The sequence below is a fragment of the Takifugu rubripes genome, chromosome 11, assembly GCF_901000725.2.
Source record: "Takifugu rubripes chromosome 11, fTakRub1.2, whole genome shotgun sequence".
NCBI classification, from domain to species: domain Eukaryota; kingdom Metazoa; phylum Chordata; class Actinopteri; order Tetraodontiformes; family Tetraodontidae; genus Takifugu; species Takifugu rubripes.
In genome coordinates this window covers 10,580,553-10,597,098 of record NC_042295.1, presented here as the reverse complement: position 1 = coordinate 10,597,098, position 16,546 = coordinate 10,580,553, and the positions used below count along the sequence as shown (strand labels likewise).

Here is a 16,546-nt window from a genome sequence, read left to right as displayed (position 1 = left end):
CAGGTCACGTCTGAGCATCCTCAATGCGTTGATTTGTTTCCATTTCTTACGCTGGAAAGTCCATTTGGCAGTCGAGGAAATCATCTCGGGACGATAGCGTGCTCCATTTGTGGTCGTCCGCGGCAACGCCCGGGGGGGGGGGGGGACTGTGTATCTTTGTCATTATGATAATTTCCTCTCTCAACAGCAATAAACACAAAAGCCGCAGATGTTGGCAGTCCACATCTGCTGGTGCTTGAGTGGGTCCAGCGGCAGCGAAACGTTATTACATCTATTAATTGCGTATATATAGATATGAGGGAAGGGGGGGGGCGAGGGTAGCTGTCATCATGGGTGGCAGCGGGAGAAATGATATTCATCTCACCGGGCCAGCAGCGCTGATCTCTGGCCAGTCTTGTAATTAGTCATTCCTGCACCATGACAGGAAAAGCACGTGATGGGGGGGCTGCCAGGCCTGAGCAGATTTAGTCGGCACGTGGGAACAGGTATCAGTAGCAAATCCTCTCCATTCCCCCATAAATCCCCGTGGCTGTGAACACCCTGTGAGACCGTGTCAGCGCGCTGAGTCGCACCTCCAGTGTGGACACGGGGCTCATTACAGACCTCATCAAATTCTACTTATTTCAAGAGCGAGTCCACGGAGGCTGCTGTAATAACACTTTATTCCCCATGTTCCGGTATTATGAATGCATGTATATTGAACGTTGGCGGCCTGGGGGAGGGTGTGGAGTGGGGGGGGGGGGGGTCACCCCTCCTGATCCCTGGTGCATCAGTGTGATCGACAGGCTGATCCGAACCGCAGGAAAAGCGGGAGAAGAGCTTTTGGTTGGAGGAATCTCTTCTGGCTGAGGTCAGAGAAAACCAGCGGATGCAGATTTGTCCTTCCGGGACCCGAATTTACACTTTCGCTCCATTATGCGAACGCACCGGGGACACAATGGCTCGACAATCTGTAGCTAAACTGCAACGGCCCACGGCTGACGCTCGCCATCGACTTGACAGACTTGTTATTCTGTCCTCCACGCCGGCCACATCACACCTCCTCAGATAATTAAAGGTGCAGTCCCTCCATCCGAGGCTCCTGAACCGACGACTCCCAGGCGACAGATTAAGGCGCGGCTGAAGGAGGTAATTTCAGGTTGTTCCACCTGTTCCCGGTGGTCAGCGTCCACGACTTAGGCGTCGTTTACAGGCTACATCCGAGGCGCTAGCCGGGCCGCAGCTTTACGGCTGCCGGAATTAAGTGGATAACAGTTGGTAAATGGTGAAAAGTGCAGTTAAGCCGGAGCAGTGGAGACTCACCTTCAGCTCCTCCATGCAGAGTGCAGCGTTTGACCCTCTCGGCTGGATGACCACCCTTTATTTTAAACTGAATAAATCAGTGTGCTAACTGGGTTTTTGTTTTTCCAAACATGCTGAGACTAAGAACATCTTCGGAGCGTGCACTACATTTTTCACAGCTCAGGAGTCTGCGGCCAGCGTTTCGCCTTTTCTGCCGCATTTATTATAAAGTTATAAATGTTGGCTCCCTTTTAAATGGAAAAGAAAGAGCTAATTTTTATTTTCACTTGTTTCCCTGCCTTTTCGCACTTTCCCAGGTTATCTGCTGTGTTCGATTGTAGCTATCACACATTTTTAGTCCGACACTTAAGTCTTTGTATATTTTCTTTTCTGGCAGATTTGTGCTTTTTTTTTCCACCTGTTAAGTGAAGCTGCCCCCGCTGTGTAGAGGCGGCCCAGACCTTGCATATTTTCATTGTGCATGTGTCAAGAGCAAGACAGTGGGGAGCAAGGTGAAGGCAGGAAGGGGTGGGAGGTGCGGCAGGCCATTTACTGTATTGGGCGAATGTTCATTAGCATGGAGCCGGGACCCTTCCCTCTCCTTGGGGGAACAAGCTGCACGATCTGACATCCCAGGTAAACAAACTCAACCCCGCCGTGCACACATGGCCACAAAATCACCTTTTCCCTCCGTTTTGAGCACCTCTTCACCATTAATTGGCCCGAACTTCCTTCCCGGACGTGTTCTTAGGCTGAACTCGACCCATGTCGGGCAGCGTTCTGAGGTCGAGAACCATCAACTTGACTTATTACGCGGTGGCGAGAAGTCCCGCCGATCTTTTTTTTTCTTTTTTTTTTTATCGAAATGGTGTGTGCTCGGAGCATGACTAGTGAGATTGATGGAAAATTGAGCTGCTCTCTCATGCAGCAAAGAACAGTGCGGCCGTTCCCTCGCCTGACATTCCTCCATCAGCCCAAATGTGAGCAGAAACGGACTATTGATAAACGCCTCTGAACTATTCTGAGCCTGGAAATTTAAGGGCTTCAGATTTTGCCTGGCTCTTGTGCGGCGCACAGATAAATCTGACTTAATACCAGCCGGCGATACTCCCCGGCACCTGAGGCGACCACGTATTTCTCCGCGCGGTGACGCGGGTGCCAGTTTATCTCGCAGCTTGTGTCTATTTCTGATGATTGAGCTTTATAACTTCCAGAAATGGCCTCTTAAATCACAATGTGTTTTACAGTGTGTGAATTCTCGGTGAAATTGCAGACGGGGCGTCTGCCTCTCGACGGTGGAATAACCAGCGAGACGACGTCGTGGGGACTCCGGCAGCTACAGGCCACGAAACACAGATAAGGTTCACATAACAAGCCGCAGTTGACGGGATGCGAGCCTGTAACTTAAGGAGATATCAGATGGGTATTTAAGAGTGATACCTCACCTTTGACAGAACTGGATTTGAAGATAGATGCAGTCCTGGCTCACGGTCCGTAAAGGGCTCGTTTGGCTCCATGGGCAACATGAAAAGGTTTGCTATGCAGATGGGTCGGCCGGTTAGCTACGCAACTTCCTGGTGATGCGATAGAAGGCGCGGCATTTTTTTTTAGCGGACTTTTGTCTGATTCGCTGCGCAGGTGCCCAAATTTAGTTCACTGCTCACATCTACAGCCGAGTCTTTTGGTTTGATGCTCCATTTGTCGTTAGATTCCATATGACCAGCTCGTCTTTTTAGTCGCTTTATCACTTCCGGAGTCACGGGGAAGGGACACAGGAGGGTCCACCTCTGGATGAGTCGTCAGTTATGAGCGGATTTGAGCATTTGTGGGGTCGGTACCTTGCTCAAGGGTACCTCGGCAGTGCTCTGAAGGTGTGCCAACACCTTCTCCTTATACCAGAATACCTTCTACGTATTGTCTGCACTGGGGCTCAAACCCAGAACCCTCCACTTCACACCCTGGCCCGAAACAGACTGAGCTACCACCGCCCCACCTCTGGTTTGCTCTAAATGGATCGCCGGCAAATTTTAATCACCTTGGCCAAAAACTACAAAAGTCACGGTAGAATACAAAGTAAAGTGCGAAAAGCAACAACCAGAAATGATCCAGTTTGGGGATCCAATCACGGCTCGTCTACGTGGGCTCCGTGTAGCTACATTTCCCGAGCGGCGGTCGCAGAGGGCCCATAGATGACGCAATCCCCACCCAAATCTGCTGTAAGCTACGCAGATGGGGAAGCATAAAATAGGCTTAACTGTGATGCAACAGGTTGACTTGGTACATAATCACTGCAAACAAGGTAATTACTGTGTAATTACCATGGCTGATTTTATTTCCTGCTGAATGCGAAGCTAGCTTATTCAAGCTAATGCAGTGTGTGTATAATGCGATCACTGTCACTCTTGTCAAGGGAATGACAATTTGAGTAGAAAAACAGACTTTTCTCATGTTTGTTTTCTTTTCCTCGGTAATATAAAGCAGTTTGCGCTGGTGTATTTAAGTCTCTGGGGTCAAAGATGAAATCGACAAGTTTTGACATGTTTTCACCTCGAAAAACAACAACAACAACCTTAAAATCACAACATAAAATGAGAGCAGGGAATAATAAAAATCAAGTTTAGTTCTGTACGGCATTTATTTACCTTATTAACGGGTTTAGTGACACCTTTAAATGCGAATGCAAATTGTACGTTTCAAAAACATACGCGCAGATTCAGCAGAGTTATTCATAACTATTTACATTCCAGTGCCTCGGGCGTTGTTGTTGCTGTTTTCTTTGTCTTCCTCAGCTGTCTCCGAGAGGAGCTACATTAACTGCTGCCTTATAGTTTGTCGCACGTTCCTGTCAAGAGTCTGTTTGTCGTTGCCTCCTGTACTAAACATGCACCATATGTGACGAGAAACATTTATTTTAAGGCTGCTTTTTCTCATCTTGTCAACACAATTTCAACGCTGGAAGATAGTTTGAAGTTGACATTTTTGGACACGTGTTGACGCCTCGGTGAGTCGTTACCCGGCAACATACTTGGGACATGCTAACGTGGTTAAAACTGTTGACAGATGCTTGATCACTCGCTCGTTGACAGGAACGGGGGGGTAAAGTGGGTTATAACCTTAGTCGACACGTTTTATTGCCCTCTTTTGTCGTTTTGATTGATATGCGATCCTGATTGGAGGACGGTCGCCTTGTCTCATTTCAACAGTATTTATTGGAGGAGAAAGTTCCTCCTCATTTTTTGTCCTTTTCTTACTATGAATCAAGTCTTCGTGACTTTTTATGGGAATTTATCGGAGTTCTTTTTCCTGTTTTCCAGACTCCAGGGCGGGCGAAGGCGCCCCGCAGAAGATTGACCACGCCGTCATCGGAGGAGTCGTGGCCGTGGTCATGTTTGCCATCCTCTGCGCGCTCATCGTGCTCGGGCGATACTTCGCCCGACACAAAGGTAACACACCAGAAGTGCAATCACACTCCATCGTCATGTGGAGGGTTGTTTTGTTTTGAGTGCGCCGGGACTGAAGTGTGCAGCGGAATAATGGGGCGGCACGGCTAATTTGTCTCCTCTGCGTTGTTCCTGTTCCAGGCACTTACTTCACACACGAAGCCAAAGGCGCGGACGACGCGGCCGACGCCGACACTGCCATCATCAACGCGGAGGGCGGACACAACAACACAGACGAGAAGAAAGAGTATTATATCTAAAGCGACCGGGCCAGGTGGGGATGCTGGAGGTGGTGGTGCCGGAGAAGAGCTTTTTCAAACCCCGATTGGTCACAAGAAGGCTTGAGGGCGGGATTTATACAGGAAGACGGCGAAAAGTAGGACTGGCACGGCCAAGAGGCGTTGCTGAGTCTCCTATCCGACCCTTCCTGGACTGCTGGGGCCTATTCTGTACAGTTTGATTAATTTACAGACTATTTTGTGCCTTGTTCGATTTATTTGGTTTATTCTGTTGTTCATTCACCCCATCTGATCTGTTGCTTTTGGCTTCTGGAGGTGACGTGGGCCTGGTGTTTGCCTGTGTGTGTGCTGCTTTTAGCTGCTGTGCCCAGATCTACAGAGCCGAGCCAACATTTTTGGGAGTGTATTAGTAATCCCAGTAACACATTTTCTCCTTGCAGGGGTAAATTCCTGTGCGAATCTGCCGCTGCATCCATGAAGAATTAACACGTACGGCAGCCGTCACAAATGTGAAAAACCCTGTTTTAACAGTGATACGGCTCCACAAAGGCCTCCGCCATCGGTTAAAATCCACCAAAGCTGAGTTCCACATGATGTCTAGATCAAATCGTTAATCGTTAATCGTTTAAAAAAAACAACAACATTTGCCAGTGTTTATTTTGTGCACGTGTGGCCAGGCCCTCGTCGTTCACGTCATACATGTGCGTGTTCACCAGCTCCAGTAGGATTTTAGCATAATCTGACTCAATCTGCAGCTTTCGAGGAGGATATCGTGTCCGGTTTTTGTGGGTAGATCCTAAAAGTTGTTGTGTGCTGAAACCTCATCTCAAAGCTCACCTTTAGCAGATAGCAACATTTCCATTTCTGTTTCGCTGCGAGAGTTCCGTTTGAAACAACAGGTCACCACAATGTTTTGCTTCCCTTGCTCGGGGAGTCCTGGATCGTGTGCGTCTGCTAAATGTGGAGCCATTAGCACAAGCAAACGGGGATACGAGAAGGCAGAAGGAAGCTAAATGCATTCAGTATATAAATACCATATAACGAAAAGGTTGGGCGATCACTCACCCCCCGAGGAAAATAACGTTCAGAAAATAAACTACCCTTCAATTTTCAGGGTCAAACATTCAGAAACATTGCTTTTTAACCTGATTAAACCCTGCACAACTGTCTAATTGTCTTGGTGTGCATAAACCTGTGGGAGAACCGCAGCACCACTGTGGGAAACCTTTTTCTACCAGGTTGTAACTCAGGTTTTGCAGCATCTGAACTTCGCCTCCCATTTACTTTTGGCTCAAGCCTCCATCTGCTTCTGCTCGTGTTTAACCTGCACACATGAGACGCCGGATCCGCTCATCTACGTCAATATTTATTGTTTGTGTTCAGATTTATTTTCAGTAACATTTGGACCCCATTGATTTTCTCCTCGAGCACTCACGGTTTCTAGCATGATTTGCTAGGACTGCATTGCGAGCTCTGCTTGTTTCCTGTGTTCCTTCCAGAAAATCACTGTATCAACAATTAGAATCATCAAGTAGGTTGATCAGTTATTACATGTTCCTCTTACTTCCGCTGAAGCGCGGCGTTGAGTTAGCAATGCGACAGCATCAGGCTAAAGGGTTTTTTTGGACAAAGATTCCTTATTTATGAAACTGTATGACAGTTTTCATGCGGGACCTTTTCTTTGCCCTTGAAAGGGATTTTATCCAAATTAAACACAGATTTAATAGCGATCGCTTGATTTGGAGGGTCGCCTTTGACCTGATATGACGACTTCAGCTGCTAAAGATGGCATTTTTGACCTTAGTCAGTCAGAGAAGCCCAGAAATACAAAGAGATAAAGCAGAAAGTCATGGTATTAACATATAACTTGCAAGCTATTGATGATCCCTTCACATTTCCCTGCTCCCCTTTATATCTGTGCACATCACATCCCTTCTGCAGAGCGCTCGTCTCTAGAGTAAAGTACAGGACAAGGACTTCCTTCTTTATTTAATTTCTCCGTATTTTTATCTTGTTACTGTGTCATGTTAAAGGGAAGAAACAATGTCACTCTTTCAAAGGCAAAGTATTTTCTATATCTATATTAATGACAAGAAGCAGCTGGAAAACTCCTTTCTTCTCAATGCTCATAAATATCACTTTCCTGTCCCCGACACCAGTGAAAAGGCGCTCAAACCTTAATCAGCCGCGTTCCTCTGACGTCTTTGGGGAGGTCTCCCCGCACGTCTTTGAGAAAACTCGTTTTTTCCACGTGCAAACCCACGCTCGAGCCTCGTCCCGATGTCCTTCGGCAGCCTTCGCGGAGAGCTACTACAGCCGCCGTTCTCACCGCGTATGCTTCAGGCTAAACCTGTGAGCTAGCTAGATTAGATAAAGGACCACTGCCTTAAACCCACCACTCGATACGCATCCTAAAGGAAAAACACTGAAGGACTTGGGTGAGTGCCTTCTTTAGTTTGCAGGCATGTGGAGAGCAGCTTTCATGAGCATTCCCGTAGTAATCCCGTAGTAAAACACGAGAGGAACCCGGCCTGGAATGTTGTATATTTCTTATCCCGACCAGCGATGGCAGATTCATTTAAATTCCCTCATGAACTCGTGCTCGTTTATTTATTCGGATATTTTTAAAGATTTAATACTTATTAAAAGCTACCCGCATTTCTTTCCCCTTCCCCCCCAAGAGTTCCGTCACCATGGAAACAGCCGCCTGCATGTTACTTTCTCTTCCACGGTTCGATATTTGTCTTGAATTGTGATTGAAACGTGATCGTCGCTTTTTAACGGAGGGGAGCGAACGTCATCTCGACTGTTTTCCTTTTGGTTTAGGAGACTTGATATTTAGCGCGTTTTCACTCTCAGGTTTGCGAGGCTAGTTTTAGTTCACTTCCTTTGTTTTTTCTTTTGCATCTCAGGTAGAATGCAAACTTAAGCCCCTCCCCCCCACCCCCCCGAGTAAATACTGTAGTACTGCAGCTAATCGAAGAAAAAAAAATAATGAAAAGAAAGAGAGAAATCACGAGATGTACATGTCTTTTTTCCTGGTTTGTACATGTTTACGTGTTCTTACTATGGTGCACTGTTGAAGTAAACGTCGGTTATTTTGCATAGGCCTAGCTCACCTACGAAGAGAACTAGATTTGTTAAGCGGACAAAAAAACACGTGTACAGAACCACAGTGATGTCCATCAGCGTTCCTCCTCTTCCACTGTAACACTTTGCTTCGACAGTATTGGTTCTTTCGTAACTATGGGATGTGAGCGCACTCTTTTAGCCGCCTCTTGGCGATTTCGCCCGACCGAGAGGCGGCGTATTTACCGTCTGGGAGCGGGGGGGGGTCACGTTCGGGAGGGGAGTGGCAGGGGGAAGAGGGTCCGGTTGTTTTAATAGGCTGAAATAGTTGTTTTTATCGTTGGATCTTCTATTTCTCTGATAGGTTGTTTGTTTGTTTTTCTTTTGTGTAGTGATGGAACTGTTTCTCATATGACCATGCATATTTTGTATTGGTTCACGCCACCATTTTTACAGAAAAAAGTGAGTACTTGTCTTAATAAAAATATATCAATGTTTAAAGCGTTGTGGCTGTTGTTGTGCTTCAGAGCTAACCCCCCCCCACCACCACCACCACCACTGGGCCGCTGATACTCATCAAACTAGAGGAGAAACCACACAACACTGCACCGGCAGAGATTCGGTGTGGGTGAGCAGCAGTCTGAGCTCCCATCAGCGGCTGACGTGTGGCGAGGTACCAGCGCCGGGGGGAGGGGGGAAGGGGGAAGGGGGAAGGGGGGGGCAGCAACGTTTGAAATAACAGGATGACTGACAACGACGGGCTGTTAGGGTTTCCGGCTGAACATGCTGGATGTTCGCGATGTGACAAATTGACGGGCATTTCGAGGAACAAGACTCAGTTCATAACCACGAGGAAACGCGCCGCCATGGCTCCGGCAGCGGCGCCATTTCCCATTACTTTAGGTGATCCATCTTAAGCAAAGGTCAATAACATTATTCAGACTTTAATGGGAATAGTTTAAGCGAAAACCGGCCACTTTCCAAGCCCATTGATGTATCACCCCACCCCCCCACCACCCGAGGAACATGAAAGACACCCGATTGGCTGGTGGGGGGGGGGGGGGGGGGGGGGGGGTTGCGCCTTTTTCCGCCCCGTCTGGATTAAAACGAATACATTTTTGGTCGTCGGCGGCGAGCTGAGATAGAAGACGGTGACGTTTGAGTCTAATCCCATTTAAATGTTCAACATTAATTCGGGGTGACACGCTAACGTGCAATTAGCACAATGGTGAAATTGAGAGCGAACGAACGTCTGAGCACGGCTTGTTTAGTCGGCTAATTGATTGATTGAGACTGATGGCATGTAGCACTCGGCTGAGCTGAGGTATAATTAAATGATGAGGGAGTAAATAGCGAGCGAACAAAGGCAAACGTGGCGACGGCGCACTTGTTGCGTGTCACTCAGGTTAGCTTTTAGAGCTGCATTTGGATTGAGTTTAATGCCGCGCCAGGGTTCCTACAGCGAGGCCGACCTTTAACCTTTGCCGTCTAGCGACAGGTGGACACGCTTTCCTTCATTTTTCCTCATCTTAATCCTCAACTTTGTTAGCAAAGCTTTGGATTTCAGCAGAAAACCAGGATCACGAGTCGTCTTCTGAATGGCGTTTATATGCTTGGAAAGCTGCACGCGACACGGTAAAAATATCCAGGTTGAATCTGTGGACTTTTTGCCAGGTGAAGGTTAAATTCCAACATGTTCCTGTGCAGATTTGGGTCCAGAGCAGCTCCAGCTCAGCAGAAATGTAGAAATAAAGCCGAACTTCTGCACCAGTGTCAGACAAAATTCCCTTCATGACACTAATAATCACCCATTTAAGAGCTTGGTTTCATTCTGATGAAGAAACTTGGATTTAAAAGGTCAACTTGGTGTGTATGACTATTTTTACACCCTTGATATGAAACTGCTCTTGATTATTGCTGAATGTTCCCATCACGTTCCACCAATCAGGTTCCCGCCGTCGTCAGCGCGCCGCTACTGGTTGCCAATTAAAATGCATTTTCAGGCAATTACTCCCCGTCCGCCGAGCTGAATGGTGAGATTATATCAAATCATAGCGGCTTCCGAGCATCGTCAGCTCAAAATTGTTTAAAAGAAAATATGCCAGACAGGAAGTAAATAACAGCCTGAAAGCTGATTCCAGTCCAGCCAACTAAAGCGATTATACACTGGGAGCCGCACTTTACCCTGGAATGTCAGCAATATTACCGCCTAATGTAATCAAAGTTTGGTATTTAAACGTGCTGAGTGTTGATCTAGAACCTTTGCGTGAGCTTAATTAGAAAAAGCTTTTTAAAAAAAAACAAAACTGGGTTTATCGTTTGCTAAAAACAAAAAAGGTTAAGCGTTCCAAACACTAAATCTGTAATTAGCCGCCGAGGCGAGGATTCGGGCGCCGCAACAACATCTCAAGGTGACTCTTCCCAGGCGACGTTCTCTTCCCCCCAAAATTCCAACCATCCAGAACAAGCTATTCCCGTCTTATCTCCCATCCTGCCTGTAATCTCAGCGCTGTTGATACAGGAATCATTTTCATTTAAAGTTGATTTATTTAAGTCGGGCTAGCTGCGATTACGTCCTTCAGGTGGAAGGGAGACGCTACCGTTGCGTTGGGGAACGTAGTTTACTCGCTGCAGCGCCTCAGTTGTTGTTTGCTCTCGTTTTTTCTCCGTCCATATGAAAGGGTTCTATTTTAGTCGCAAAGTCAGAGGTTCTTAGAAAAAATAAAGGTCTCTACTCAACCCGGAAGTCAGAGGGGCCCCGCAGAAACTTCGCCGCCTCAATAATTTAATGCTCCAAATCTATTTTCCTTTAATAAATTAATCAGGTAATTAAAAGTTACATGTTTTAATTAAATCAGACTGGGATTCACACACTGGGAAAGAAACGCATCATGGGATAAAGGTCATCAGTTGAACGGGCATGAACTTAATTTTAATTCCATTTAGGAAGATATGAATGCTGTAAGGGGGGGGGGGGGATTTATCTCCTCTGCTCTGTCGCCATTCAGACACGTACCATAGAAACGAGAGCTGGAGATAGCGACACCACGCACCGCTGCTCCAGTTCAGGGAGGAAATGATGAAAAGACGAATCTGGAAGACAAACTGAGCCACAGGTGTACTATTGTCTCACTGATATTAAATTTAAGAAAAGGCATTAGCTTCATTTTCACCAAAATTTCCAGGAAATTTACCAGAATTTTTTGAAAACCTTCCAATTACAGAGAGACCTGAAAAAGTACTTGAGGAGGTTAGGCCTTTTTCTTTTTGCTGAAATTCTGGAGGGAATTCATTTTCCAATTGATCACAACCCAAATTAAGTCATTCTTGGAGAAGGAATGCTGACTGTGGGTTCCACCAAACAGCACACAGCCATGCCCCCAAACGGAAAAGCACCACCCCCTACAAGGTACTTTCTGAGACGCATCAGTAAATGTTTTTGTAAATCCTGATTAATTAAATAATTTGTGATGGGGTAAAAAAAAAAAAAAAAGTGAAGGGACTGAATCTCAAACCTGGTGTGTGATTTAGCGGCCACTAGTGGCGAGAATATGAATTGCGTCACTGAATTCCTCCAACAATAACAGCCAGTTGCTTCTATGCAGAGGCTTGTTCTCATAATTAGCTGCTGGATTCTGTCCCAGTCACCACTGGGCACAAGGCAGGAATACACCCTGGACAGATGAGTCCGGCACGGACTCACACACTGACACACAGACACACACACACCAGTCACCCTTTTAGACTGACAGGAAACCTGGAAAAACTCCTCATACATGTACATAAATGAATAGAATAAAACAAGACACAAATCTGGCAAGAATGAGCATGTTTATAGTTTATAGTCTTATAGAAAAAGAACCGGGTCTGACAGCACTGGTCACACGATTAGGAGGATGGCACATCCTGTTCCAGCCTGCTGGTTCTCTGAAAGCCAGCTCTTTTTTACACGCCCCCCCCCCCCCCCACCACACCCATCCCCCCAAGCTGTGGGGGGGTCACAGGTCACATCGCTGCTGTCATCCATCCACAGATGGCAGTCGTGCTGGGGAAAAAAAAGTGTGTAAAAATCGTTCTCGGCGATGTATTCTCCATTTCCAGGCAAAGAAAAGCGAGATTTGAATGCTTTTGTTTTGTGATCGGCTGAATTTTTACCACCTGTTTGTGCCGCCTGTCACAACGGCACAACAATGGAAAAGTTGTAAAGCGCTAAAAAGCGACGGCGGCTCGTTGTTCGTGTTGTTGCCTTTCAGCGTGAAGGTTCCGGGTCTTTGAATCCCAGCCTGCGGCTTTTTCTTCCCAGTGTTAATCCAGATGGTGCCCTTGAGCAAGGCTTTAACTCAAGATCTGGATCTGGTTCCACGGCACCGACTGCCAGTTCCTCCTCGGGGATGGTTCACAGAGCGGCTGTTTGTGATAATCATGGTTCGATCTAAATGAAGAAGCCTTTTTTTTACCCACCATCATTGTCTGAAGTTGTCAGTTGACACATTAAAAGGTAATTTAACAGACAGAAATGTAATTTAAATTAGGTTTAACTGCGTCAAAAAGATAAAGGAAAAAAAACTGAGCATGACTTCAGGCGGTGGAGCCCATGCTTTTACTGCAGTTTACCACCAGGGGGCGCTCACAATGCTGTTGTCTTTTAACTTAACAGAAAATAAACTAATTGATGATTTTGAGCAAGTTTTGGGGTGTTAATTCCTCAAATATGAAACCTAATTACTGTGTTTCAATGACCACATCCATAATAGAAGAAACCTCCCGTAGAACTATTGTGGAAACCACATTATTCCCAAGCAGCATATTTTGGAGGCAGAAAAGCCCGGGACATCCACGCTCACTCCGAGCACGCTCTTGCCAAGCCTTTGTGACGCAGACAAAAACGGGAAAAAACAAGCTGCAAACACAAGAAAACTATGTGTAAAAAAAAAAAAAAAAGCCAGTGAAGACAAACAAGACTGAACATATTGTCTGTTCCAAGGTTAATTAATGTTGAGAAGTAGTGAAACTGCCAGGAATATTGCATTATTCATTAAATTTTATTCCTGGCTTCGAGTAAACAAAAAGGATGGACAAAGTTCTCCAATTATGCTGATAATTACCTTTGAACACATCATTAGGGTATGCAGACATTACTTCCTGCCCCACATAGGCCAGTTCCATCACAAACACACAACACGGAGCCTTTTTTCCTGCAGTTTAATATGAAGTTGCCTGATTTCGCTGTAACCACTGTAAATGGGGAGCTCCTCCCTGGACTTATAACGCGCGATCAGCCTCGCACTGGTGGGAGACAATAATAAATTTACTTTTAATTATAGAAACTCGGCGAGGAACAATAGGCAGCTGGGCGTATTTATATTAATCAAATTCTTCCTCTAAAAAGGCCATTTCAGAAAAGAAATTGCATATGAGCAGGATTCGTTTGCAGATGTTTAAATGAGAGTGAAGCCTTAAATGCATAAATTGTGCAATTGCTGGAGGTGGAGGCCTGCTGCCAGCCGCGCTCTCTCTTCATTTCACTTTAATAATAAATTCAAGTAATTATTTTCCTTCCTGCTCCGCTCGGGTGCCTCTTCGGGTGTAATTTACTCGTGTCTTTGCAGCCTCACTGGTCCAGGTGTAAACTAGTGGTTGTTAACCTGCAGCATCATCGATGACTGAGCCCCCACCGCCCGGCCATAAAATGCGTACATTAGCCTTTCCTCTCCGACTCTGGAGTTCATATTTTACCCGGTCAAAGATCAAATGTCATATTTGTTGCCCTAAAGAAGGACGGCTGCCCGTGCCTTTTGTGCTAATCTGAGGGCTAATCACACTGAGCACCACGTCCCTGATCTCCGCCGCCTCTCCTTCGTAAAAGCCTCTGATTTTCTTTTCAAAAACGAAATAAAAAAATCATGGAAACACTCAAATACAGCAGTACGGCCCGCAGCCGCGGCCTGATTGGTGATCTAAAGCACTAACAAGGTTCTCTCAGCGGCTGGAATTAAATTAGAATCCATTGTCATGTTAACTAGGTAATTAAGAGAGACATAGACGGGCTTTTGTTTGCTCCTCGGCGGAGAGATTGCATCTGACACGCTGCACCCGGAAAAAAAAAACAAAATCTAAAATCCACTGGTGATTATGAGACGGAAAAGGCAGCAGCTTATTCCGACTCCGTAATCAAAGAGGTGTTGAAAAGATAACAGGAGCGCACCTGCCTAAGAGTAGAAGCTGACATCCACTTGTTAAGCCCATGTGAAAATCAGCCCCTGTCGGCGTTTGACACCATGACAACTGAAGGCGTTTTGGTTCTGCCGCCACAACAAGGAGAAAAAGCATCACCGTGGAGGCCTCGGGCTCACCTGAGGTCACAGGTGACCTTTTAGAGGCAGAGATTTTACGTAGTGTGGGTTATAATTAAAGTGCAGGCCTGTCTATGTAAATGGGCCTCTGGGATCCAGTTAGCGTAGCAACGCGTGCACGCGCAGCTTTTGTCTGTCGGCCATTATGTGCAGTGCGTTACGTTAAAGGCAGCATTGGCGTCAATCCCGCAGTGGATCATTTGGGAGATTTTTTTTTGAGGATTTCTTTTTAGGATTTCTCGGAGCATTTCGCTTTTATGCGTATTCATAGGCTAAAGCCATTAGAGACACAGCGTTTTCTTCAGCGGGCTGTGATGGCGTGTTGTTGTGAGACGTGATAAACAGCCACAAAGGTTGGTTTATGGAGCTGCTAATGCGCTCTGAGGCAGAGCCCCACATGCTCTATGAGCCCAGCCAACATGATGCTTCCAATTGCAACCCTTAAAAATGTCAAGACACGGCGCTCGCGTGGCCGGAGTTGCCTCCACAAGTGCGCCGGGTGACCGTCCTCCCATAGATCACCTTCCCCTTGAGAGGTGCTGGTGTGTTCGACTTCCAGCTGCTGCTGGTTTGGCACAGCATGCCTCGCGGACGCCATCTTAGCATCTGGATGACACCAGATGCTCCTGAATAATTTCTCAGGCAGGTGAAAGTGGGTCCCCGTTCGCAGCCGTTTCACCCGTTTCAGAGGGGTTTGCACACAGGTGTTTGAACCTTGAGCAGCAGTGAAAGGAGGCGAAACCCCCGAGGGACGTACACACACACACACACACACACACACACACACATGTATAATCTGCCTCCTCCTGAAAAATAAGACCTCAGCGCGGTTCTGAAAGGCGCCGTGTCGCGGATGCATCACAATGTCCAGAAAGCTGATGGCTTTCTAACAGGGCAACGCTTCCTTCTCCGAAACGCTGAATAATACATGCACGATCCAGAGAATCCAATAGCCTATAGAACAGGGCTTCTCTCAACGTAAACCATTTTGCTAGAGGCCTTTTCTCCTTCCTCAGGTCCAGTTCCCCCATAAATAATTTGCCTCCAGCCTTCGCATGCATAAAAATTGCAACTTGTTGGTTATGAGAGGAGAACAGTGAGCGTGCACTTTGAATGCCAATGTGGCGATGAATAAACAAAGGCTCGGCGCTCCAGGAGCAACGCAGGGCTGCCAGGAGACGTTGCTTTGAGTTCACAGGCTCCCCTTAATGGTTTTTGCCACAGACCAGGCCTTTCACTCTGCTGTGAATGGGAGGCTGTTTTGATCGGCGGTGGAACACTTTAATAATTCCTAACAAAGCAACAATTCCCGAGGCACTTTGGACAACCTTGGCCAATTTCCTCTGATTATCCTCCAGCCACTCAACACTTTAAACCGAGATTGAATTGGCTTTCTGTAGTGACAGGCTTATGTCCTGTAAGGAGGAATCTCACGACAGATTTTAAGAGCGTTTACGGGGCCTTTCGCAGCTCATATCGGTGATTTACCAGGAGGGGATCTGAATAAATTCAGGACAAGTCAATCCATTTAAAGTGAAATTGCCACTTTTGTCCTGTTTTAGGGGAGCTTTTAGGAATCTTCAGCACAACAAAGGATGGGATCTTTTCAGATTACGCCCGAATGATTGACAATTTCCTGGTGCAACAGTGACACCTAGTGGTCAAAAACACGTATGATCTTTAATAGCTTCAAACAAATGGGAGAAAAGAAAATCGTGCAATTTTTTAGCTCTTCGCTGCATTTTTGATTAAATAAATGTTACTTCCCAAAGCCTCTAGTCATTTGTATTTATTGGTGTGGCACATAAATAATCTATGTTTATATGCAGTAGTATTTGCTGCAGCAATACATCACTGATATTCCTGCAAAAAACCTTCACATTAAGAAAAACAGAAGCAGCATTCTGGTCTCTGAGGGATTTACAGGCACATTTGAGCCATCTGAACATCTTTAAATGTTCTCAAATGGGATACACACACAATTTGCTCATATTCTGTTCATGCCTTCTTCCATTAGTGCACATTTATTGACATCTGCCAGGATGGACACGTAATTTAATAGCATGTTGATCCGTATCAGTCAGCCATGTCGGGAATTCTGCACCCATATTATGTTACAATGGTGTATTTGGGAGCGTATCCACATGTCAGGTGTGCAGAAATG

General features: G+C 46.2%; 1 protein-coding gene across 3 annotated transcripts in view; it reads left to right on the top strand.

The window, feature by feature from the left end:
• cadm1b (cell adhesion molecule 1b) overlaps nucleotides 1-8,496 on the top strand; it is a 105,592-nt gene extending 97,096 nt beyond the window's left edge. For all 3 annotated transcript variants that reach the window (XM_029844116.1, XM_011608535.2, XM_029844115.1), the window contains 2 exons: nucleotides 4,596-4,724; nucleotides 4,863-8,496. In XM_029844116.1, coding sequence (XP_029699976.1) covers nucleotides 4,596-4,724; nucleotides 4,863-4,981 — 248 coding nt within the window. In that variant the 3' untranslated portion in view covers nucleotides 4,982-8,496. The remainder of the gene's footprint in view (nucleotides 1-4,595; nucleotides 4,725-4,862) is intronic.
• Nucleotides 8,497-16,546: the final 8,050 nt, after the last annotated feature.